This window comes from Oryctolagus cuniculus, chromosome 21 (genome assembly GCF_964237555.1).
Source record: "Oryctolagus cuniculus chromosome 21, mOryCun1.1, whole genome shotgun sequence".
NCBI classification, from domain to species: domain Eukaryota; kingdom Metazoa; phylum Chordata; class Mammalia; order Lagomorpha; family Leporidae; genus Oryctolagus; species Oryctolagus cuniculus.
Window position 1 is genome coordinate 3206549 of NC_091452.1, and position 22505 is coordinate 3229053.

Consider the following 22505-nt stretch of genomic DNA (forward strand, 5'->3'; position numbering starts at 1 on the left):
TCTGTCATCTGCTCCTCGTGTCCACGCTGCTGCCTTTCCCTCACCCGCGGGCGTGCTGTCAGATCCAATCTTGCTGCCCTGGTCCTGTCTCCCCTGCGGTCAGCTACACAGAGTAAAAAGATGGATAGGCTACTTAGGACACAGGGCCTCTGCGTCCCCAGATGGCCGCCCGTAGGGCGTGCTGGGACCCGCAGCTGAAGCACTGCTTTGCTCTGCTGGGAAAAGAAAGGTCCTTCTTCACTGGTTCTCTGCACGCTTCTAGCACGTGAAGTTACTGAAGGAGATGACCGCAGACCACTCCTCCAGCAACTGCCCAGCACCAGCCAACCTCTCTTCCCTGGACAGCGCGTCGACAGGCATGGGCGTCACCTACACACGCAGACTCTGCCCACACCCAGCACCCCTGGTCTAACTTCTCTTTCAGGCACTTCCTTTATGATCGAGTCTCAGGAAGCTGACGGTATCTGCTATGGCAGGTCCCGCCCATTCCCTATCCAACAGGCACCCTCACCTGGCCCCCGCCGGCTAACTGGCCCCTAAGGCTGTGTCTGCAGCAACATCCCATTCACTGGATGCACAAGAAAGGACGGACGGACTTCTTGCTCTGGCGCCAGGGAGGCAAGCGGCTGCTTCAGGATGAAGTTGTCCGTCTCCTCCCCGCCACAGGGGCAGCCAGACTCCCACTGCAGTGGAAGATGAGTGAGCGCCCTGCCCCTTTAGGGGAGGCCTGTGGTCACAGCCGGTGCCACTGCCACTCTGGGTGAGGCGTGGAAGGATCTGGGTTCTGACGCATGGCATCTCGGCCTCGTCCATCTGCTACTGAACGGAGGGCACTCCTCTTACGGATCAGGAGAACTGGAGAAAGAAGGGGGGACTCTCTGAGGTAGCTTTGTGGATCCCGATCTGAGTGTTCTCAAGTTGGGGAGAGAACCGTCTCTTGGACCCTCTCTATCCCACTGAGCAGGAAGCCAGGCTGTCTTTCAGCACCTGCAAGCCAACAGCTTAGCTACAAAGACACAGCACCGCCCCACCGTGCACCTCGACGCAGCCGCCACGCTCCGCTCTCCTCCCTCCAGTGTGCACTTCGGGATGGCATAACTCGGTGGCCAGCTGGCCTCCATCCTCAGCTCGCTGTCTGAGAGACACTGACATCCATCCATCAAGTGAGGGCCCATCGTGGGGCTAAGTGTCTGCTCCAGGAAGTGTTCATTACCAGCTAACGAGATGAGTGGGCAGAGGTGCAGCATCAAGGAAGGGCTCCGGCTTTGAATGCTTTGAATGTCTGTCTCTGATGTTATCCGAGCCCTGTCTCGCTGTTTGCTGAAAGACGGCTTATTAAGACAAGCTTACTACAAAGTTCAGACTAACCAGATGGGACTCTGCTCTTTGGTAAACATGAAAACTGGCCTTGATTCCAATGGCTTGGTGCCGCATTACTTGCAGCCAACATCTGGGAGAAACATTTCAAACAAGCTGAGTCCCGCAGTGTCTGGGGGAGCTGTTCCCAACAAACGGTTCTTGTCACACGTCCGTGGGCACACTCGTGATTCACGAGAGCCACAGGAGTTTTGAGCCCGAGAAGCCATGGGTTGTAGTCTGTGCTAATGGTGATCCACCCGGTCCTCAGACTCGTGCTCACCTGATGGTGATCCACCCAGTCCTCAGCCACGTGTGCACCTCTGACGGTGACCTCCTGGTCCTCAGCCACGTGCGCACCTCTGACGGTGATCCACCCAGTACTCAGCCACGTGTGCACCTCTGACGGTGACCACCCGGTCCTCAGCCACGTGCGCACCTCTGACGGTGATCCACCCAGTACTCAGCCACGTGCGCACCTGACGGTTACCACCCAGTCCTCAGCCACGTGCGCACCTGACGGTGACCACCCGGTCCTCAGCCACATGCACACCTGATGGTGACCACCCGGTCCTCAGCCACATGCACACCTGATGGTGACCACCCAGTCCTCAGCCACGTGCACACCTCTGACGGTGATCCCCCCAGTCCTCAGCCACATGCACACCTGACGGTGACCACCCAGTCCTCAGCCACGTGCGCACCTGACGGTGACCACCCGGTCCTCAGGCACGTGCTTACCTGATGGTGATCCACCCGGTCCTCAGCCACGTGTGCACCTCTGATGGTGATCCACCCAGTCCTCAGTCACATGCACACCTCTGACGGTGACCACCTGGTCCTCAGCCACGTGCTCACCTCAGCGTTTCTCCATCTCAGCATAACTGACTGGCAGTTGAGGCCAGAATATTCTTTGCCGGGTTGCGTGGGGAGGCTGCCGTCTCGTGCACGGAAGGATACCCAGAATTATCCCTGGCCTCTGCCCACTGGACACCAGCAGCAGCTTCCCCCCGAAGTGTGGCAACCCCACATGTCCTGACACTGACAAGCACCCCTAAGGAAGTGAGTGAGGAACTCTCCCTGGTGGAGCTCCCTGGTTTGCCTCAACACAGCAACGTCACCCTGCTCCTAAGAACGCGGATGCTGCTGTAACAACGGGCTCCATCCCAAGCAGCTGCAGTCTCTGCGCAAGTCCCAGAAGAGCCCACGTAATAACAAATAATGTAGTGATCAAGTCGATACGTATCAAGTGCCTAATATGTACGTGACATACGTTAGAGCCCTGCCTTCAGTCTCGCTCTTGCCCTTTGAGGAGCTGCCACCATTTCTGTTCCCATCCAGGAGCTGAGGCACACAGGAAGACCGCATGTGCACGCCTTGAACCTGACAGCCCACCTGCGCTTGCACCTCTGCCACTACACTCCAGCTGGGGGACACCCTCAGCTCCTGAATGCCCACAACACAAAGGCTTCTCTATCAAACCACCTGTCTACACAGCAGTCAACCTGTTTGGTGGGATTCATCTATCACTTCCACTACAAGAGTAGCTGGGTGAATCATCTTGTTTAAATTTGCTGCTCACAATAAATTCGATTTGACTTGGCCGTGTGGCCCAAACCAAGTCAGAGCAACTTAATTACAGGGCATTTATGGGACCTGAAATGAAAGGCAAGCATGCTTCTCCCTCCCAGCAGGTCAGAGCTGGGAACCGCTAGGGTCACCACGTAGTGAGCCGACGAGGAAGTGACGTGTGTGAGAGGGAGTGGGGGATGGAGACGGGGAGATCCAGGCCCAGGGGCCTCGCCCAGGCCCTGACACCCGCACACCTGCATTCTGGGCTGTTCCTCAGAGAGAAATATTCCTGTTCTGGCTCAGGTCTGAGTTGGAATCAGGAGACCTCAGCTCCCAGAGCCTGTTTTCTCGCTGGCAGAGCGGGCTGCTCAGCGATGGTGTGGAACGTCCCAAATGAATGACACCGTGCAACTCTGAGGACCCAACAGGCCCGTCAGCCTGCAGCCCCAGAAGGAGCCGGGACGTCGACTCTCGGGGCACGGGGCCCATCCTGGCTGCACGGGGCGACTGCTGCTGCAAAGAGCGTTTGCTCCTTTATTTGTTGTCGCAAGTTCTGATTACGGAGCCAACTCGACACCTCAAGGGAAGAGAAGCGTTTGGGAAAGGACGTCCATGGGCATCTCTGTGTCAAAGCCGAACGAGAAGGGGCAGGACAGGTGCCCAGCTTCTGCACACGTGGGAGGCGGTACATGCACGCGTGAGCAGCCCGAGCCTCTCCAGCAGAATGCGTTCTAGGGGAGACAGAGCAGGAGCAAAGCCCTCGCTGACAGAGTCGCCCCACAGAGTTCAGGGGCAGAGGGGCCGCGGCCTGGGGACCTGAGGCAGCCACAGCCACGGGGGCGGCGCATGTGGCCTGAGATTCCGCAGCCCCACCTCACCCTGGCCCTCCAGCACCACACACACCCTCCCCCCGTTTTCCCTGATGCCCGCATTCGCACAAGCCTGCCTTTCTCAAAGCAGCTCAACACAGCTCTGGAAGCAGCCTGCAACCAACCCAGGCCTTGGCAAACCCCAGCGCGCTGATAAGCACGGGGAAACAAGCTCAGGAAGACAGAAAGCAGGGCCGAAGCGGCCGTCAGTCAGGAAGCTCTCGGGCAACGGGGGACTCGAGGTAAACCTTTGTCCTCAACCCAAGACTGTAATTCTGCCAAGAGCTCTCAGGTCCCAAGACACAAACAGCTCCTATTTCTGATACTCAGGAATCCTGGGTAACGACGTCCCAGCAAAGCAGGCACAGACCGGCGTCCGAATCCGGGAGCACCGAGCGCTGCCCGCCACCTGAGGCTGCCCCTCTGCAGACAGGAGGCACCGTGTGCCCCACGGCTGCTGACGCTCTGTGCAGCAGACGAGGCTGCGACCTGGGGAGCCTGCAGACTGCGGTGGCTTTTCCACGGGCTCCAGGGCATGGACCAAGGGAGGCAGGGTCCAGCTCAGGCTCTGCTTTCCTTTTCTCCCCTCGGACCGCAGTCAGGTTCGTGCTGAGACGTTTCCCACCACGGGGAAGCTGCTCTCGGAAGCCGCCCGCAGGCTGGGCTGCCTGGCAACGCGGATGCGCTCTGGGGCGCTGTGGAGCAGGGGCCCGAGCGGGAACGTGATGTCTTCACTTCTCCCTGAGCAGAAAGAAAATTGTTCCTTCTCTCTGTTCCAGAAGAAAACATTTACGAGAATGAAAAGCGGCCCTTCCTGTGGGGACACCGAGCAGGAAAATGCATGGCAGACCAGAGTGGGAAACGCAACCCAGAGCTCGAGAGTGCACTCCACTCGCAGGCGAGGGAACCTGACTGTGGCGCAGGGCCCTCCTCCCGCTGCGCATCTGGGAGCGGCTGGGTCGTTCCTGCAGGTTCTGCTCAACCCCGCAGATCCGTGTCCAGTCAGAGATGAGGCACCAAGCGGTCATCCAGGGCAGGCCAGCCCTCTGGAGAGTGCCTCTGAGGGCTCTTCAAACCCCCAGACGTAAGGGATCAGAAGGCAAACCCCTCCCCGAGACTGAGCCGTAACAGCTGACCACGGGCTGCTCAGCCTCGGCATGCAGGCCTGGACTCGCAGGCAGCCAAGACCCCGGGGGTAACTGTGGGGTCCCTCTGTGGTGGGCGTGGGCTGCTGCTGCCATAACACACAGCGGTCCTACAGACAGAAGGCCTGAGGACATCGGCTGGCCTGGCTTCACTAAAGTGAGTTGGACAGGGACCCCTCTGCCCATTCACAGCCACGCAGAGCCACAGAACAGGATCTGTCCGTCATGAGGGACCTCTGGGTGGGGACGATCCTACGGCTCACGTACACCTGCGAGGAAGGAGGGGCTCCTGAGGCACACGGAGGGGGCAGGAGAAGCGCGTGTCGGGAGAGACCCAGGCATCGGAGTGATGCAGCCACAAGCCAGCAAAAATCAGAGCCTGGAGCCCTGCAGGGGGCTGGACCGCAGGCCTGTGGGCCCAGGACCACTGCTAAGGCAGCCACAGGAAACTGTACTTACGCCTGCTCTGCGGGAGACGCAATGTGGAGGCCGATGTGCACAGGGAGGCCCCCAGGCCTGCACCATGGGGTCTGGAAGGTGGCCAGGCCGCCCACATACATAAACCAAAGGCTCTACTTGGATGTCCATGCTTCCAGCCACAGTCAAATCCGCCCGGGTGCCATGGCCAGGGGCACCCACCTGTTTAACGTCCACCGGGGCCTCTGCCAGCCAAGCTCCATGTCTGCCTTCCGTGGTGGAGCCTGTGCCGGCGGCTGGCCATCGTTTCAGAACTGCTAGCGTCCCGGGTGTCCTGTGTGCATTAGGGTCTGCGCCGGCCAGGGAGGTGAGTGAGGGACTGGCTGCTGAGGACGTCCAGGGCCCTGTGGTCACTGCCCTGCCCCCACCCCCAGGGTTTCACAGGTGCTTCCTGGCCATGGAGGCATCCAAGTGTGCCACCTTTACCCCTGCCTCTGACTTAGGCCAGGTGGTCTCTGCTCGGCCGTTCTCACTAGTGAAAAGTGCTGAACTGGCTTCTAACTGTGATATGGCACAAAGTCTGACAGAGATGCATCCTGGCGGAGTAGCAAGACTCTAAGAACCGTATTACGTGTGGCCTGTACAAAGATTCGGGCAGGGAAGCTAAACGCTCAATCACCGGACGGAACAAGCCTGTGTAGGCTAATTCTGTTTTTAAATATTGATTTTATTTATTTGAAAGGCAGAGAGAGAGAGAGAGAGAGAGAGAGAGAGAGAGAAAGGGAGGGAGGGAGGGAGGGAGGAAGGGAGGGAGGGAGGGAGGGAGGGAGGGAGAGGGAGAGAGAGAGGAAGAGAGGTACCTCCCATATGCTGATTCACTCCTCAAATGGCCACAATGGCCAGAGCTGGGTCAGGTAGAAGCCAGGAGCCTCCTCCAGGTCTCCCATGTGGGTGCAAGGTCCAAGGACTTGGGCCATTTCCATGCTTTCCCAGGCACATTAGCAGGGAGCTGGATTGGAAGAACAGTCAGCCAGGACGGGAACCATCACTCATATGGATGCTGTTACCACAGGCGGCAGCTTAACCCTCTGTGCCAGACGACCAGCCCCTGTGTAAGCCAGCTTTTTATTTTTAATTGGTTCCATATGTAGTTCACTTATGGGTAAGAAAGGAAAGGTCACGGCCGGCGACCTGTTATTGTCTCCTGGGACATATCTTGGTGCAGCTGTCATATTCACAATTTTAGGTGTTTGCCGTACTGCAGAGCTGTGCAGCCACCATCACCCTGACTCCAGGATATGTGCCCCCCCACACCCAGCTGTCACTCCCACCTGCCAGGTCCCCGGCCCCAGCAACCCTGAGCTGCTCCCTGACTATGGATGTGCCACGTACACGGAATCCCACAGGGGCGTGGATGGGACCCCCATCACGTACACGGAATCCCTGTGTGTGTCTATGTGCGCCCACACTGTGACACGGATGGACCGCATCACGTACATGGAATCCCTACTGTGTGTGTCTATGTGCGCCCACACCGGGGCGTGGATGGACTCCATCACATACATGGAATCCCTACTGTGTGTGTCTATGAGCGCCCACACCAGAGTGTGGATGGACCCCATCACATATATGGAATCCCTACTGTGTGTGTCTATGTGCGCCCACGCCGGGGCGTGGATGGACCCCATCACATACATGGAATCCCTACTGTGTGTGTCTATGTGCACCCACACTGGGGCGTGGATGGGACCCTCATCACGTACACGGAATCTCTTTGTGTGCTATGTGTGCCCACACTGTGACACGGATGGACCGCATCACGTACATGGAATCCCTACTGTGTGTGTTTATGTGCACCCACACCGGGGTGTGGATGGACCCCATCACATATATGGAATCCCCCTACTGTGTGTGTCTATGTGCGCCCACACCGGGGCTTGGATAGACCCCATCACATACATGGAATCCCTACTGTGTGTGTCTATGTGTGCCCACGCCGGGGCGTGGATGGGTCCCTCACTGCTTCTGTGGGTGGACGGTACTGTGCTGTGTAGGTGGGCAGTTCCCACTGCTGTGATCATCTTCCCATCTGTGTGGAAGGAACTAAATCTGAGGGCCCACAACTGCTTTCCGTCCCCCAGACAGAGAGGTCCCTGGGGCCCACCCCCCTCCCCCAGGGGGACCTGGGCCCCTGATGGCTGCTGGGCTAAGCTCACAAAGTCCTTCTCAGGAAAGTGAGAGCCAAGCTTTGAACTCCACCTGACATGCAGTCAGGCTGCAGGGATGCATCGCATCCTGTCTGAGATGATGCCCCTCCCAGCATTCCTGCGTGGGCTCCCGCAGCTGCTCCCTGACAGCACCCTCGCACACCCGCCCTTTACCCCTGTGCACTGTATGCTGGTGTTGCAGCAAAGCTGGACGCACACGCGATGCTCAGCTCCTCACAGCAATGCCTGTGCCTCACTCACCAGGACAGAGCTGGCGGATGAGGGTCCACACCCAGGGCCAGGGCGGAAGGGGGACACCAGGCGGATGAGGGTCCACACCCAGGGCCAGGGCGGAAGGGGGACACCACTCCCTGCAGCCCGGCTCCGGGCGACTCACTGACCTCTCATGCTGAAGTCCCGCCTCTACAAGGCAGAGGCTGTTAAAGACTGGACCGGTGTTCCCTTGAGGAGGGACCCTGTCTTCTGCTGTGTCCTGGGAGCTCTGTGACTGTCCTGACACACAAAGCCTACCCAGCCGGACGCAAGGAAGCAAAGTCCATCACCGGCCTACCCCCAGTTGCTCTTAAGAAATGTCACCAGCCCCACAAGAACGGGCAGAACGGGGGGGAGGGAGACAGTGAGTCCTCATGGCTGAGTGACACGAGCTGAGGGAGCAGGTGCCCGGGACGGAAGGTCTGTGGCTGATTTGCGAACACTGAACCATCCCTGCTTCCCAGGGATAAAGCCCGCTCGGGCCAGGGAATGATCTTTCTGATGTGCTGTTGATTCGATCGGCCAGAATTCTGTTGAGGATTTTGGTGTCTGTGTTCATCAGGGAAACTGGTCTGTAGTTCTCTTTCTCTGTTGCATTTTTTTTCAGGTTTAGGAATTAAGGTTTTGATTTCATAGAAATAATCTGGGAGGATTCCCTTCCTTTCAACTGTTTTGAATAACTTGAGAAGAACTGGAGTTCGTTCTTTAAACGTCTGGTAGAGTTCAGCACTGAGCCACCCAGTCCTGGGCTTTTCTTTGCTGGGAAGGTCTTTATTACTGATTCAATTTGCATCTCGCTAATAGGTCTGTTTAGGTTTTCTATGTCTTCCTGGCTCAGTTTAGGCAGGTGCTATGTGTCCAAGAATCCATTTCTTCTGGGTTTCCCAGTTTGTTGGTATACAGCTCTTTGTGGTAATTTCTCATAATTCTTTTTATTTCTGTGGTGTCAGCTCTTACAATTCTTTCTTCATCTCTGATTTTATTGATTTGGATCTTCTCCTTTTTGGGTAGTTGGGCCAACTGTGTGTTAATTTTGTTTATTTTTTCAAAAAACCAGCTCTTCATTTTGCTGATCTTTTGTGTAGTTTTTTTTATTTCAATGTTGTTGATTTCTTCTCTAATTTTCCTTTTCTCCTACTAGTTTTGAGTTTGGTTTGCTGTTGTTTTTCTAGGTCCTTGAGATGCACTGATAGCTCATTGATTTGGTGCCTTCCCAATTTCTTGATGTAGGCACCAACAGCTATAAACTTTCCTCTTGCCTTTGCGGGGCCAGTGCCTCAGCACAGTAGGTTAATCCTCCACCTGTGGCACCGGTATCCCATATGGGGACAAGTTCTAGTCCCGGCTGCTCCATTTCTGATCCAGCTCTCTGCTATGGCCTGGGAAAGCAGTAGAAGATGGCCCAAGCCTTTGGACCCCTGCACCCACATGGGAGACCAGGAGGAAGCACCTGGCTCCTGGCTTCAGATCGGCACAGCTCCAGTTGTTGGGGCCATTTGGGGAGTGAACCAACAGAAGGAAGACCTTTCTCTCTGTCTCCCCCTCTCACTGGCTCTCAAATAAATAAAAATCTTTAAAATAAAAAAACTGCTTTTGGTATATCCCATAAGTTTTGATATGTTGTACTGTCATTTTCCTTTGTTTCTAGAGAGTTTCTGATTTCTCCAGTGACCACTGTTCACTCAGGAGCATGCTGTTCGGTCTCCATGTGTTCGCATATCTCTTGAGATTCCCAAGTTGCTGATTTACAGCTTCATTCCATTGTGGTCAGAGAGGGTCATGGTATGATTTTGGTTATTTTTGCACGTGGTCAGTCCTAGAGAACGTTCCATGCACTGTTGAGAAGAATGAGTTCTGTAGATACCTGTTAGGTCCGTTTGGTCCAGAGGGCTGGTTAACTGTTGCTTCCCTGCTGGTTTTCTGTCTTGCTGACCTGTCCATTGCTGAAACTGGGGTACTGAAGTCCCCTGTTACTATTGTATTGGAGTCGAAGTATCCCTTAAGAACTCTTAACGTTTCTTTTTTTAAAGATTTATTTACTTGAAAGTCAGAGTTACACACAGGGACAGGGACAGGGACAGGGACAGGGACAGGGAGAAGGAGAGGGAGAGGGAGAGGGAGAGGGAGAGGGAGAGGGAGAGGGAGAGGGAGAGGGAGAGGGGCCTTCCATCTGCTGGTTCATTTCCCCAGATGGACATACCAGCTGGAGCTGTGCAGATCTGAAGTGAGGAGCCAGAAGCTTCCTCTGGGTCTCCATGTGGGTGCAGGGGCCCAAGGACCTGGGCCACCCTCCACTGCTTTCCCAGGCCACAGCAGAGAGCTGGATCGGAAGTGGAGCAGCGGGGTCTCAAACTGGCATCAATGCAGGATGCTGGCACAGCAGGTGGCAGCTTTACATGCTACACTACAGCACTGGCCCCAAACTCTTAATATTTCTTTTAAATAGTCAGGTGCCCTATAATTAGGTGCCTACACATTTATAATAGTTACATCTTCCTGTTGAATTGCTCTCTTAATCATTACATAGTGGCCTTCTTTGTCTCTTTTAACCATTTTTGTGTTAAAATCTATTTTGTCTGATACTAGGATGGCTACACCAGCTCTTTTTTGGTTTCTGTTAACATGATATATCTTTTTCCATCCTTTCATTTTCAGTCTGTGTGCATCTTTGTTGGTGAAATGTGCTTCTTGTAGGCTGCAATTAGATGGGTTTTGTTTTCTAATTAATACAGCCAGTCTGTGTCTTTTAACTGGAGAGTTGAGGCCATTTACATTCAAGGTGACTATTGGTAAGTAACGACTTTGCCCTGCCACTTTTCCATACATATTCCTATTGATTACTTTGTACTTCATTTGTACTTTTGCTGGGAGATTTCCTTCTTTCATATGGTGACCATGTTTCTGTATTTCTGTGTGCAGCACAGCCTTAAGCATTTTCTGCAGGCTGGATGTGTGCTGACAAATTCTTTCAGTTTCTGTCTGTCATGGAAGGTCTTTTTTTTCACCTTCACTCATAACTGAGGGCTTTGCAGGTGCAGTATTCTGGGTTGACAGTTTTTCCTCTTAAGACTTGGACTGTATCTCGCCATTCTCTCTTTCTGATGAGAAATCCGCTGTGAGTCTAACTGGAGATCTCTGAAAGTCATCTGGGATTTCTTGTGCACATTTGGAATCTTTTCTTTATGTTTTACTGTGGAGAGTTTGATCACAAATTGTCATGGTGAAGATCTTTTCTGGTCAAGTCCGTTAGAAGTTCTTTGTCTTCCCTTAACTTGGACATCCCTTTCTTTCTCCACATTGGGGAGGTTTTCTGTAATTATTCCACTAAAACTGCCTCTAATCCTTTCTCTCTTTTCATACCTTCAGGAGCTCCTAGAATCTGTATGTTGGGTCATTTGATAGTATCCTGTAGAGTCTCAACAGTGTTTTTTGGTTTTCTAATTTCTTCTTGTTTTTGGTCTTACTATAAAATTTCCAGAGATTTGTCTTCTAAGTCGGATGTTCTTTCTTCTGCTTTACTGTGTCTGTTTAGGCTTTCCACTGCATTCTTTGTTCTGAATTCTTTATTTCCAAGATTTCATTTTGATATCTCTTTAAGATCTCAATTTAATGGGAGAAATTTTCTTTCATGTCATGTACAGATTTCGTAAGTTCATGGATTTGTTCTGATTACTTCTAAGTAATCCTACAATCAATTTTTTATTCCATTTCTGGCATTTCTTCAATCTCTTCATCTTCTCATTGTAGTACTGAGGTGCTGTGTTCTTTCGGGGGCATCATGTTGTCTTCCTTATTCTTGTTTCTTGAATTGCTGTGTTTATTATTTGGCATTTGTAGGGATACTGGTTGGTTTCTTCTTTGGTTTTTTTTTTTCCCTGTGTTGGCTTCCATCTGTGGACTGTGCCTCTGTGGCTTAGTGGACTGTCTGCTCTTTCAGTGAATACCCAGAGATGTGTGCTGGGTGTGCTGAGCTCTGTTCAGTGCTCCAGGGTCACGGGAGCATCCAAGGTGACACCCAGGTTGGTCATGGTCGAGCTCCTCTTGTTTTTTTTTAATCAGAGGGAAGGTTGTTCTCTCTGTTTGCGTAGTCTCACACTCACCTGCTCTCCTCAGAAGAGGCCAGTGCCTGGGCAGTAGCCCCAGTGGGCACATTTGCTCAAGCTGACCCAAGAACCACACAAAGGATCTGTGCAGTCCTTGGTGTGAACATGGATCCTGGGAACCAGGGAGCCCTGAGCACGTGGAGTGGACTACCGTGACTGCCACAGTCCCAGCCACACCCTGTGCTCTCCCATGCAGCGTCAGTGTTCTCACAGTCCCAGCACACAAGCCTCCCACAGTTGCGAGCACCCAGCCCCTGTGAGTTCTCCCAGCAGACTCGGGCCACAGTCAGGAGCACCCAGCCCCTGTGAGTTCTCCCAGCCAGACTCGGGCCACAGTCAGGAGCACCCAGCCCCTGTGAGTTCTCCCAGCCAGACTCGGGCCACAGTCAGGAGCACCCACCCTCCTGTGAGTTCTCCCAGCCAGACTCGGGCCATAGTCAGGAGCACCCAGCCCCTGTCAGTTCTCCCAGCCAGACTCGGGCCACAGTCAGGAGCACCCAGCCCCTGTGAGTTCTCCCAGCCAGACTCGGGCCACAGTCACGAGCACCCAGCCCCTGTGAGTTCTCCCAGCCAGACTCGGGCCACAGTCACGAGCACCCAGCCCCTGTGAGTTCTCCCAGCCAGACTCGGGCCACAGTGGTAAGCACCCAGCCTCTGTGAGTTCTCCCAGCCAGACTTGGGCGTCTCCGCTTGGCTGTTTGATGGGCACGTGGACATGAGCTGGCACAGCTGTTACGTGTGTCCAATATGGCGCCTGCCCTCTCTTGGCTTGGTACCTGACACCAGGGCAGAGTGGGCGGGGAGAGAGAAATGTGTCCCCCTTTTTTCTCCTCTAGTTTGGCAGGTACACTGTCCCCCACAGGGCTCCAAGCCGGGCTCATAGCAGGCTCTTCCCACAGCTTTGTCACCAGCGGCGTGGGCTGCTGCAGTCTGGTCTCACCTCAGTCTCCAAGGCTGGTGCTGAGGCTCTGGGCTGCTGGGGTCCTGAGCTGTGCATCTCCACGCCCTCCACGTGGGTCTACAGGATCCCTCTGATTTGCGTGAAGTTTCCTCTGCCGTTTTCTCCCTAACTCTCCCCTGACAGTGCTCCCTCTCCACCTTTTTTTTTATTTTTTTGACAGGCAGAGTGGACAGAGAGAGAGAGAGAAAGAGAGAAAGGTCTTCCTTTGCCGTTGGTTCACCTTCCAATGGCTGCTGCAGCCGGCACACTGCGCTGATCCGATGGCAGGAGCCAGGTGCCTCTCCTGGTCTCCCATGGGGTGCAGGGCCCAAGCACTTGGGCCATCCTCCACTGCCTTTCCGGGCCACAGCAGAGAGCTGGGCTGGAAGAGGGGCAACCGGGACAGAATCCGGCGCCCCAACCCGGACTAGAACCTGGTGTGCCAGCGCTGCAAGGTGGAGGATTAGCCTAGTGAGCCGCGGCGCCAGCCCACTCCACCTTTTTAAAAACCATCTTCCCTTAGACTACAGCAGTAAGCGCCCTGCCTATTCTGCCATCTTGGATCTGGATGTGAACTTAAAACTCAGACCTGAGGGAGGCGAGGAATGGGCCACAATGAGATCTGTGGGAAGTGTGTTTCAGGGAAAGGACGCGGCCAATGCCGAGGCCCTGTGGTGGGGACACCCTTGCGTGCTGGGGACTCGGCAGGCAGAGCAGCAGGGCTGCAGGTGAGTGACCCAGAAGGGGAGAGGTCAGAGGTGAGATCAGAGCGCTGACAGGTGGCTGTATCACACAGAACCGCGTGGGCCATCATACGGGACCACTGGAGAGCCTGGGTGCTGGACAAGCAGCCCACTTTGCAATAGCTGCCCTGGTTGGTAGTGGACCACACAGTGACAGCAGGGGCTGTGCAGATGACCCTGGACGTGGGCAGGGGGGCTAAGCATGTCACATACTGCAGACACTGATCTGGAAGTGAACCCACCTGGACCTGGCTGTCACTCATCAAAAATGTCTGCGCACCTGTCATGTACACAGCACTGCACTGGCTGCTGGAGCTTTGAATAAGCGTGCCGTCGGCCTACCTAAAGCACCTGCACGTGAGGAGAGGAAGCTCCCTCATGCCCAGAGTTTAAAGGGAGGAGAGGTGTGTGAAGAAGGAAACCACTGCCCCCAGATAAGCCGGGGAACGCATTCTCACGGCCTCCCTCCAGAGGAACGTGGAGCCGGCAGCCAGCTTCGCTTCACGGTTCCGTGCGAACCTCAGGACACCCAGCCACTGATGCTCTGCAGACCACAGACACGGCGGTCAGCCAGGGTGATGCTGTCCCTGAAGGAATTTTAATTTTTTTAAAGGAATTCATTCAGTTATTTGAGAGACACACTGACAGAAATTGCACATCTTGCAAATGGCTGAGGCTGGGCCAAGGGGAAGTTGGGAGCCTGGAACTCACTCCAGGCCTCCCACACAGACAGCAGGGTCCCAAGTACTTCCACCTCCTCCCTCCCAGATTCCCACTGATGGGCAGCTGGGGCTGAGTACCAAACCCAGGTCCTCTGGAATGGGTGCAGGCATCGCAGTCACAGGCCAGATATCCCCCGTGGCCCCGCCAAAGGTCAGTGCACGGAGACGTTCTGGTTGTCGTGACCGGACCACAGGTAGAGGAGCTACAGGTGCCCAGCGGGAAGCGGCCAGGGACGCTGTGCTACAACGCACAGCAAAGCCCAGGATACTGTGCTGCTGCACACAGCGCAGCCCGGCCACCAACGCCAGCCACACCCAGGCTGAGACCCGGGCGCCGCCCCAGCTGGCTCCTGGGCGCATCACCCCTCTTGCATGCACTCGGACCTGCAGATCCTCCCAGGGATCCGCAAAAACCCACAGTGGCCGTGAGGGCAACCCCCGTCAGGAAAGGCCCCTCACGACTCTCCCAGGATCCCGGGGGCAGGGTTGGGCATGATTACAAGAGAAGCACAAACCCCTACCATTCCCAGCAACTCGACACTTCAATGCAGAGAGCTGATTTTTCAATTAGAGGGGATGACGATGGCCACTTCTGCTTCCCCAAGTGTCACTTCAGTTCCTGACGTGGCCACCCCAGTCCTGCGCTCAGCTGACCCTCAGGCAGAAGCCCGACCTCCCTGCTGAAGAGCTGCACCCTGGTCAGGCGACCCTTGATCCCAGGACGCAGGGAGCCTGCACACGACCCCACTCGTGAGTCGGCGTCCCGAGCTGCACCGAGACGGCCACAGTGGGCACCTCTGGAATCGGGAGTGACGCCTAGGCTTGCCCCAAGGAATCCTGACCCTCAGTCATGAAAGAAAACCTCTGCACCGAAGAATGTCTGAGGTGCAGGTGTGATGTTAGGTGGGATTTTCCTTTGTGCAGAGCCACATGCCAAGGTGTGGGCAGCGGGCAGAGAGAGATGGACAGGAGTCTCAGCCCTGGAACCAACGCACTGACACATACTGTGAAATGCACCTGCTTCCCAAGCGGCAGGCACTGCATCTACAGAAAACTCCTGATCCTAAAGCAAGCGTCGTCTTTGGCTTCAGCTCACGCAGGTGCAGGCAAATCCCAGGCTGCTCCTCCTGCCTGTGCAAGGTGTCATCTGAGGTCGTGAGCCTGCAGGGGACGCTACACCAAGCTTCCATGGAGGTTACCAGGCCCACAAAACTTCCCAGGAAGTCCTGGCTATGCGTGAGGGAATGAGTGTGTGAGAGAGGGAGGACATGAGCGCCGTGACAGCACGATCGCCACGCAGAGTGACGTTGGAGACGGCCTTGGGCCTCGGTTGGGAGAGCAGCGCCCCTCCTGGGCCTCCGTGCTCCGACCCTCTGTGGCCTCAGCTAGGTGTCCCCTCGATCTGACCGCTGGTGGGGCAGAGGGGCAGCCGGGGTTTCCCTGGCACAACAGTGTGGAGCCGCCCGGCTCCAGCGAGCTGCATGCCCACTTCGCGGTGACCCTACAGCCTCTTACACTATTTGCTCACCGACTTTTGTAAATAACCACCTTCAGCATTAAAGGCGTTTCCATGCAACACTGCATCTGGAAACTCTCACAGGGTCCTCACCACGGCCACGGCAGCCCTGGCCTCTCTCCCATGTGCCCACCACTCCCCAGGCTCTGCACTTGGTCCAGAGCCGGCACGCGTGCGGCACCTCCACGGCCCCTTGCCTGGATCGTCACAGTTCACGGTCAGATGTCAGGGACAATGGGAAGGAGAAAGGCACACAAAACCAACGTGGCTCACAGGGAGAAGGTTCCTTCGGCAGCCTGATGGTGCACCCACGTTGGTGACTCCCCTGTCTGAACAGGGAAACCCCAGGGACAGCTGGATGCCTGGAGGCCAGGGCCTCGGGTGATCTGCTCTCTGGTCTGAATTCTGTCACCTGCACGTGTGTTTGCGCCTCTGCTGCTCCTCTTATGAGCGGCCGCCCTGCAGCCCTGAGGGAATGTGCTTCAAACCTGAGTGCAAGGACGGCCGCCCTGGTGTGGTGGGCGGGGAAAGAAGGCTCTCTCGCCAGGACATCCCTGGGTGGCACCAGGCAGCACCCGTACCGTCACTTAGACACCTGCCCTGGCGTGGTGGGCAGGGAGAGGAGGCCCTCTCGCCAGGACGTCCCTGGGCGGCACCAGGCAGCACCTGCACCATCACTCAGACACCTGCCCTGCTGTGGTGGACAGGGAGAGAAGGCCCTCTCACCAGGACGTCCCTGGGCGGCACCAGGCAGCACCCGCACTGTCACTCAGTGTCACAGCTCAGGACCACGGCATTATCACCCTCCATGCCCTAAAGATCCCATCATCAGGAAACGACGCTGCTCTTCCAAGTCTCAGTGAAACCACGAGCAAGAACAGCTCCGGGAACTGGCGCAGCCCCAGGAACGGGCACAGATCTGAGAACGGGCGCAGCCCTGGGAACCGGCACAGCCCTGGGAACCGGCACAGATTCGAGAACGGGCGCAGCCCCGGGAACGGGCACAGCTCCGGGAACTGGCGCAGCCCCGGGAACGGGCCTGGCAGCTGCTGTCCTGTGCAAAGCACAATGCCGTCCACTAGAGCAGAGCCGTGCTCCCGGAGGCGGGCGGTGTTTAGAGACAGCCCCCTTCATGGCAGCACTGTGTGTGGAGCCGTGTGATCAGCCCGGGAAGGGGAGATGTGCGGCACGGGAGCCTGCAGAACCTGCCCAAGGTCACCAGATGGGGTCGGAGATCAGGAGGGTGCAGGGCGGGTGCTCCCCACCAACGTGAGCCCGTCTGTGTGATGACAGCACCAGCAGCGCGAAAGTTCAGCACTCAGACGCAGGGGTGCAGGTGGTCGGCCCCACTCATCCCGGGAGCCAGCCGAGCCCGCACATCCTGGAGAGAGAAGTCAGCTGAGCAGTGGGAGACAGGGGACCTGGAACTTCACGGCTCCCTAGAGAACCTCTCTGCCTCCAGGTTCCAGGGCCAGGGCTGGGTGCGTTTCTCTCAGCCCTGGACGACGTGAAACCAGGGAGCAGAGACACACACTGAAGACTAAACTCTGACCCCACAGCCCAGCACTGCTCCCTGCCCCCAGCAGCAGGAAGAAAACGGGGGTCCTTCTGTCCGAACATCAGCTACCCGGGCCTTATGGGAACGTGGCAATGATGCCACCGCAAGTCACCAACCCCCGAGCAAGGTGCCAGCAGGGTCGCACTGTGTTCCAGGGAAGGTCATGGCGCAATCCGACGGGACCTCACGCAGTCAAAGTTTTAATCTCGTAAATGATGCAGCGCATCCCGGCGGCCGGACAGGGGTGAGGCAGACTCCTCCAACCACACCCGGAACCACGGGCTCAGGAGTGCAATGTGGGCGAGAGACCGCGGGGAGGCCCAGGCCCAGGCTCCAGGGGCAGCATCTGAACGCGAGAGACACGAAACATGCTGGCCTCGACTTCACTTTACCTTGCAGGGGTGTATCAGGCCATGCCTCCAGCACGGGAGAGACTTTCTGGGTCCACAGCCCCAGGCCCAGCTGCCTCTCTAACCTGGGCCCCTCCTGACCACAACAGGGACAACTGCCCGCTCCCTCCATCACCTGTGTTTTGTAGAAGCCAAGGGGCTAACTGCCACACCTAAGGCTTTTCTTTGAGTTACTCATCCCTGTCCAAGTTAGGAACCTCGGGCCACATCTCGGGAGGACCTGCTTGGGCGGCTTCCCCAGCCCCCTCACCCGAGAAGGCAGGGGCTCCAGCCAGCTGTGCGCACCCACAGAGCTCTGCTAGGGGCGCTCAGCTGCGCGGGCAGGCGCTGGGATGGGGGTGGGCGTTACCCTCTTGGCTATTAAGGTCGGATTCCGCGTGCTTTCTTGTTTTAGGGGAGCCCTCAGGGGAACAGTCTCCTATCACGAACACAGCTTTCACCGTCGCTAAGCGTTACCCACATTGGGAGGCGTTCCCGGCCCCTAACCGGCAACGCTCAAAACCCACCTCCACCCCACATCCTTCGCACGCAGGCACGCACCCAGGGAGGTTTGAGAAGCCCGATGCCGTCTCAGGGGCTTGCCATCACGCTCCTGCACTGCACTGCTGCGTCGGAGCCCGTGTGTCCGCCAGGGCTCGCAATCACGCACCTGCACCGCACGGCTGCCCTGCAGCCCATGCGCGCCCTCCCGGCCCTGCCCGCCCCCACCTCGGCCCAGCACCGCAAGAACCGTGAGCGGGGACGCACGCGCAGTCGGGGCACTCGACCTGGCTCCCACTGCCGGACTGACCGGCCCCTGGCGGTGGCGACCCTCTCCCCAGTCGCCCCCCGGTGCCCAGTGGCCAGCGCAGGCCCCTACCTGAGCACGAAGAAGTCCACAGTGGAGTCGCTGGCGATGGCGACGTGGGCGGCGACCACGGCTCCGGGCTTGGCCGGCCCGGAGGGAAGGCGGACGACCACATCGGCGTCCAGGTGCAGCTCGCTGAGCGCGGCGCCCTCCCGCGCGCGGTGCAGGCCCACGGCGCCGATCCTCCGCAGGTGCGGCGGCCTCGCTGCGGCGCCGTCCTTGCCCGGGCGGATGGCGTTGGCCTTCGCGGGGTCGCCGCCGGCGCAGGCGCCGCGCTCGTCGGCCGGCTGCGCGGCGTAGTAGAGCTCCACGGCGCCGCCGGGCGCGGGCCCGAACCAGGCGGGCGGCAGCTCCAGCTGCGCCACGCACAGCCCCAGCGCGCCCGCCGGCCGGCAGCCGCCCCGCAGCTCGCGGGCGTCGCGGAAGGCCCAGAGCCGCAGGCACGGCAGCCTCTCGGCGGCCGCGGGCTCGGCCCACGCCCGGCCCGCCACGTGGAACAGGACCTGCACGCGCGGCCGGCTCGGCGACAGGCGCTCCCGCAGGACGCGGGCGCGCAGCTTCCACGGGGAGCCCGGCGCGCGCTCGGCGGCGGGCACGGTCCGCTCCACGGAGAAGGGCCCGTAGCTGGCGTGCAGGCGCGGCGGCCGCGGCGCTCGGAAGGCGAAGAAGGCCTGGGCCCGCGCGCGCAGGCTGCGGTTGCGGGGCGCCGCGGGCTCCCGTGCCGACAGCAGGAAGGCGGCGTCGGCGCCCAGCACGCGGAAGCTCACGGGCAGCTCGGGCGGCGGCGGGGCGAAGCGCTGGACGTCGTCGGCCACGCCGCGGGCGGCGATCACTGCGGGGCGGGGGAGACAAGACCAGGACAGGGTTACTGACGGCCGCTGCGGAGCGATCGCGCGCGGGGGCTCTGCGCCCCGCGGGGCCGTCGGGGCGGCTCCGCTTCTGCTCCTGCGCCCCGCGGGAGCACCTGGGAAGGCCGCGGGGGCGCCTGCGGAGGCTGAAGAGCGCCTGGGTCCCTGTGATCCGGAGAGGCCGGGTGCGAATCCTAGCGCCTCCCCACCTGGAGAGTGGACCCAAATGTTGGGAGATCTGAGTTTCCAATCAATCAGTCAACCAATCAACATGTTAAAGGCTCAGAACCTTATTTCTTGTTGGCTTGGAAGGCGTTGGAGAGTGAACCAGCACATGGGAGGTACCAATCTGCCTTTCCAATCAATCGATCGATCGTTAAAAGTCCAGAATCTTTTCTTGTTCGTTTGATAGGCAGAGGGACAGGGAGAGGGGCACACACAGAGGTCTCCCTGCGCTGGTCCGCTACCCAGAGCGCCCCGGGGGCTCCATCCGGGTTTCTGTGTGTGTGCAGCCGCCCAGGCGTGTCGCACCTTCTGCGTCGAGGGGTGCTGGGGCGAAGGCAGAGGGGACTGGCGCCCTGTCGCAAGGCCACAGGGTGGCTTGCAGCCCCGGCTGGGGTTCAGCTCACTGGGTGGCCAGGCTTCCTGCCTTCTCCCCTCTGGGCCTCGGCCCCGACCCCACAGGCGCTCCCCCACGGACTCACCCCAGCCTGCTCAGGGGTTGAGTTTGGCCTTGAGCCTCGACATGGACAGTCCCTGGGTTCCCAGCTGCTCTCTAAGCATGCGAGGAAACAGCGACCCCTGGGCTCTGTCCCCATCGTCACAGGAGAACGGCCAAGGCCAGGGGGGTCGCACTCGGTCCACGTGACTCAATCGTCACTCAGTGAGGCTTCCAGCCCAGGGCCTCTGAGCTTGAGCCCTGCTGTCAAACCCTCTGACACTAAGGTAAGGCACGCTGGGGCCGCCGGGTTCCGCACGGAGGCGGGAGAGCAGCTGGCACCCCTCGCCTGCTCAGTCTCCATCCACGTGGACACCAACAGCAGCAGATCCAGCAGGTTCCTTGCCGTGCGATGTCCCTAAGACCCCCACGAGCCCTGGTCGACGTGGCTGGGGCCACCACTGAGGACAAGCCCGACACCCAGAACCCAAGAACTCCGGGTACCCCACTGCTAACTGCAGACCCAAGAGGCCCACCTCCTCGCTCTGGCGAGGTGTCGTGGGCTCTGTGATGCACCCTTTGATCCCTCCATCAACCCAGTCGAGCCTTGACTCCCACATTGAGAGAAGCCGGGGGCTGCTGTCTCTGTGCCTCTTCCCGGCCTGCCTCCCTGCCCCTCCTCTGCTCCCAGTGCGTGCAAGGCCCCACGCTCCCCACTCCTCTGCAAGGTTCTGCAACCCTGCTGCTGGCAGGGCCACCGGCACACAGACCCATGCTGCTGCAGTGCCGTGGCCAGACGGCGCGGGTGGTCAAGAGGGTTCTCAGGGAAGCGACTTTCTCCCCATTCTCAGCCCCAGTGCCTCATGCAGGGGTCACCAGGGCAGCCCGGGCACTCTGAGGCCACCTCTCTCTAAGCACAGTCGGCGCTTCCACCTTGGCACGCTCACTGCAGAGCCAGGTTGCACGTGCTCAGAAGACCCTGCGGGGCACACCCTTCCACGGAGAGTCCTCGTCCTCTGCGTTCAAACGGAGGTCCCTGCTGGCTGAAGCCACTGGGCGTGTTTTGTAGAAGCCAAGGGACTAACGGCCACACCTAAGGCTTTTCTTTGAATTACTCATCCCTGTCCAAGAAAGCGCATCGGAAACCTCGAGTGTGGAGGCTGAGAGACTCGTCTGGGGAAGGGGTTGTCCGAGGCCAAGCAGGGGGAGCGGGCACGGGTGCCAGGCTCACTGCATCCCCGTCCAGGGCGCGTCCCCGCAGAAACAGCTTTTAGCAACAAGCCTTCCGCCACTCTTCACTCTCCTGCATGGTCGCGCTCCTCCTCCTGCCGGTGGTGGAGCCAGGGAAATTCACCAGGCCGAGTTCTTACAGAGAACAGTGAGGCCCAGGGAAGGGTGCACAGGACCTCCTGCCTCGGAGCAACGTGATTGGAATGCAGGCCTGGCTGTCGGGTACCAGAAGGCCCACCTCTCTCTCCCACCTGTTGCCAGGTGAGACGATGCTTACAAAGGGCTTAGCAGGTGTTGGCTCATAATGAAGCCTCAAGTGTGGTTGCCTGCTCCTGCCTTTTTTTTTTTTTTTTTTTGACAGGCAGAGTGGATAGTGAGAGAGACAGAGAGAAAGGTCTTCCTTTTGCCGTTGGTTCACCCTCCAATGGCCGCCACGGCTGGCGCGCTGCGGCCGGCGCACCGCGCTGATCCAAAGGCAGGAGCCAGGTGCTTCTCCTGGTCTCCCGTGGGGTGCAGGGCCCAAGCACTTGGGCCATCCTCCACTGCACTCCCAGGCCACAGCAGAGAGCTGGCCTGGAAGAGGGGCAACCGGGACAGAATCCGGCACCCTGACCGGGACTAGAACCCGGTGTGCTGGCGCCGCAAGGCAGAGGATTAGCCTAGTGAGCCGCGGCGCCGGCCACTCCTGGCTTTCAACGTCACCTTTGCCCAGTTCCAATTCATTCCCAGCCCCATCCTGCCGCCTCTCGGGCACCCCCCAGCTCCCTGTGGTAGGCCCAGTGCCCCTCACGCATCCTCACGGCACCACACCGCTTCTCACACAGCCGTGAGTTTGCATTTATCTGCAGGCACATTTACTTGGCACGGGAGCAGGAGCGCGCTTTGGCTCACCTGGCCTCCTACATGCACAGTCGCTGTGCGTCAGACGCGTGAGGACGGCATGAAGCCGCAGCAGTGAGCAAGAGGGTGGGAGAGCCGCTTCTCCAGGTGTGCAAGGAGGAGTGCTGTCGCCCGGGAGGCCCATTCTAGAATGTTCCATGAACACCTGCTGGGCCCTTGTAAATCCTGCTCCTCCCCTGGTTCACCTGCTC

At 58.2% G+C, this 22505-nt stretch overlaps 1 protein-coding gene across 1 annotated transcript in view; it reads right to left on the minus strand.

The window, feature by feature from the left end:
- Positions 1-22505, minus strand: part of TMEM132C (transmembrane protein 132C) — a 272143-nt gene that overhangs the window by 163192 nt on the left and 86446 nt on the right. The window contains exon 2 of the mRNA XM_070065746.1: positions 18691-19510. Coding sequence (XP_069921847.1) covers positions 18691-19510 — 820 coding nt within the window. The remainder of the gene's footprint in view (positions 1-18690; positions 19511-22505) is intronic.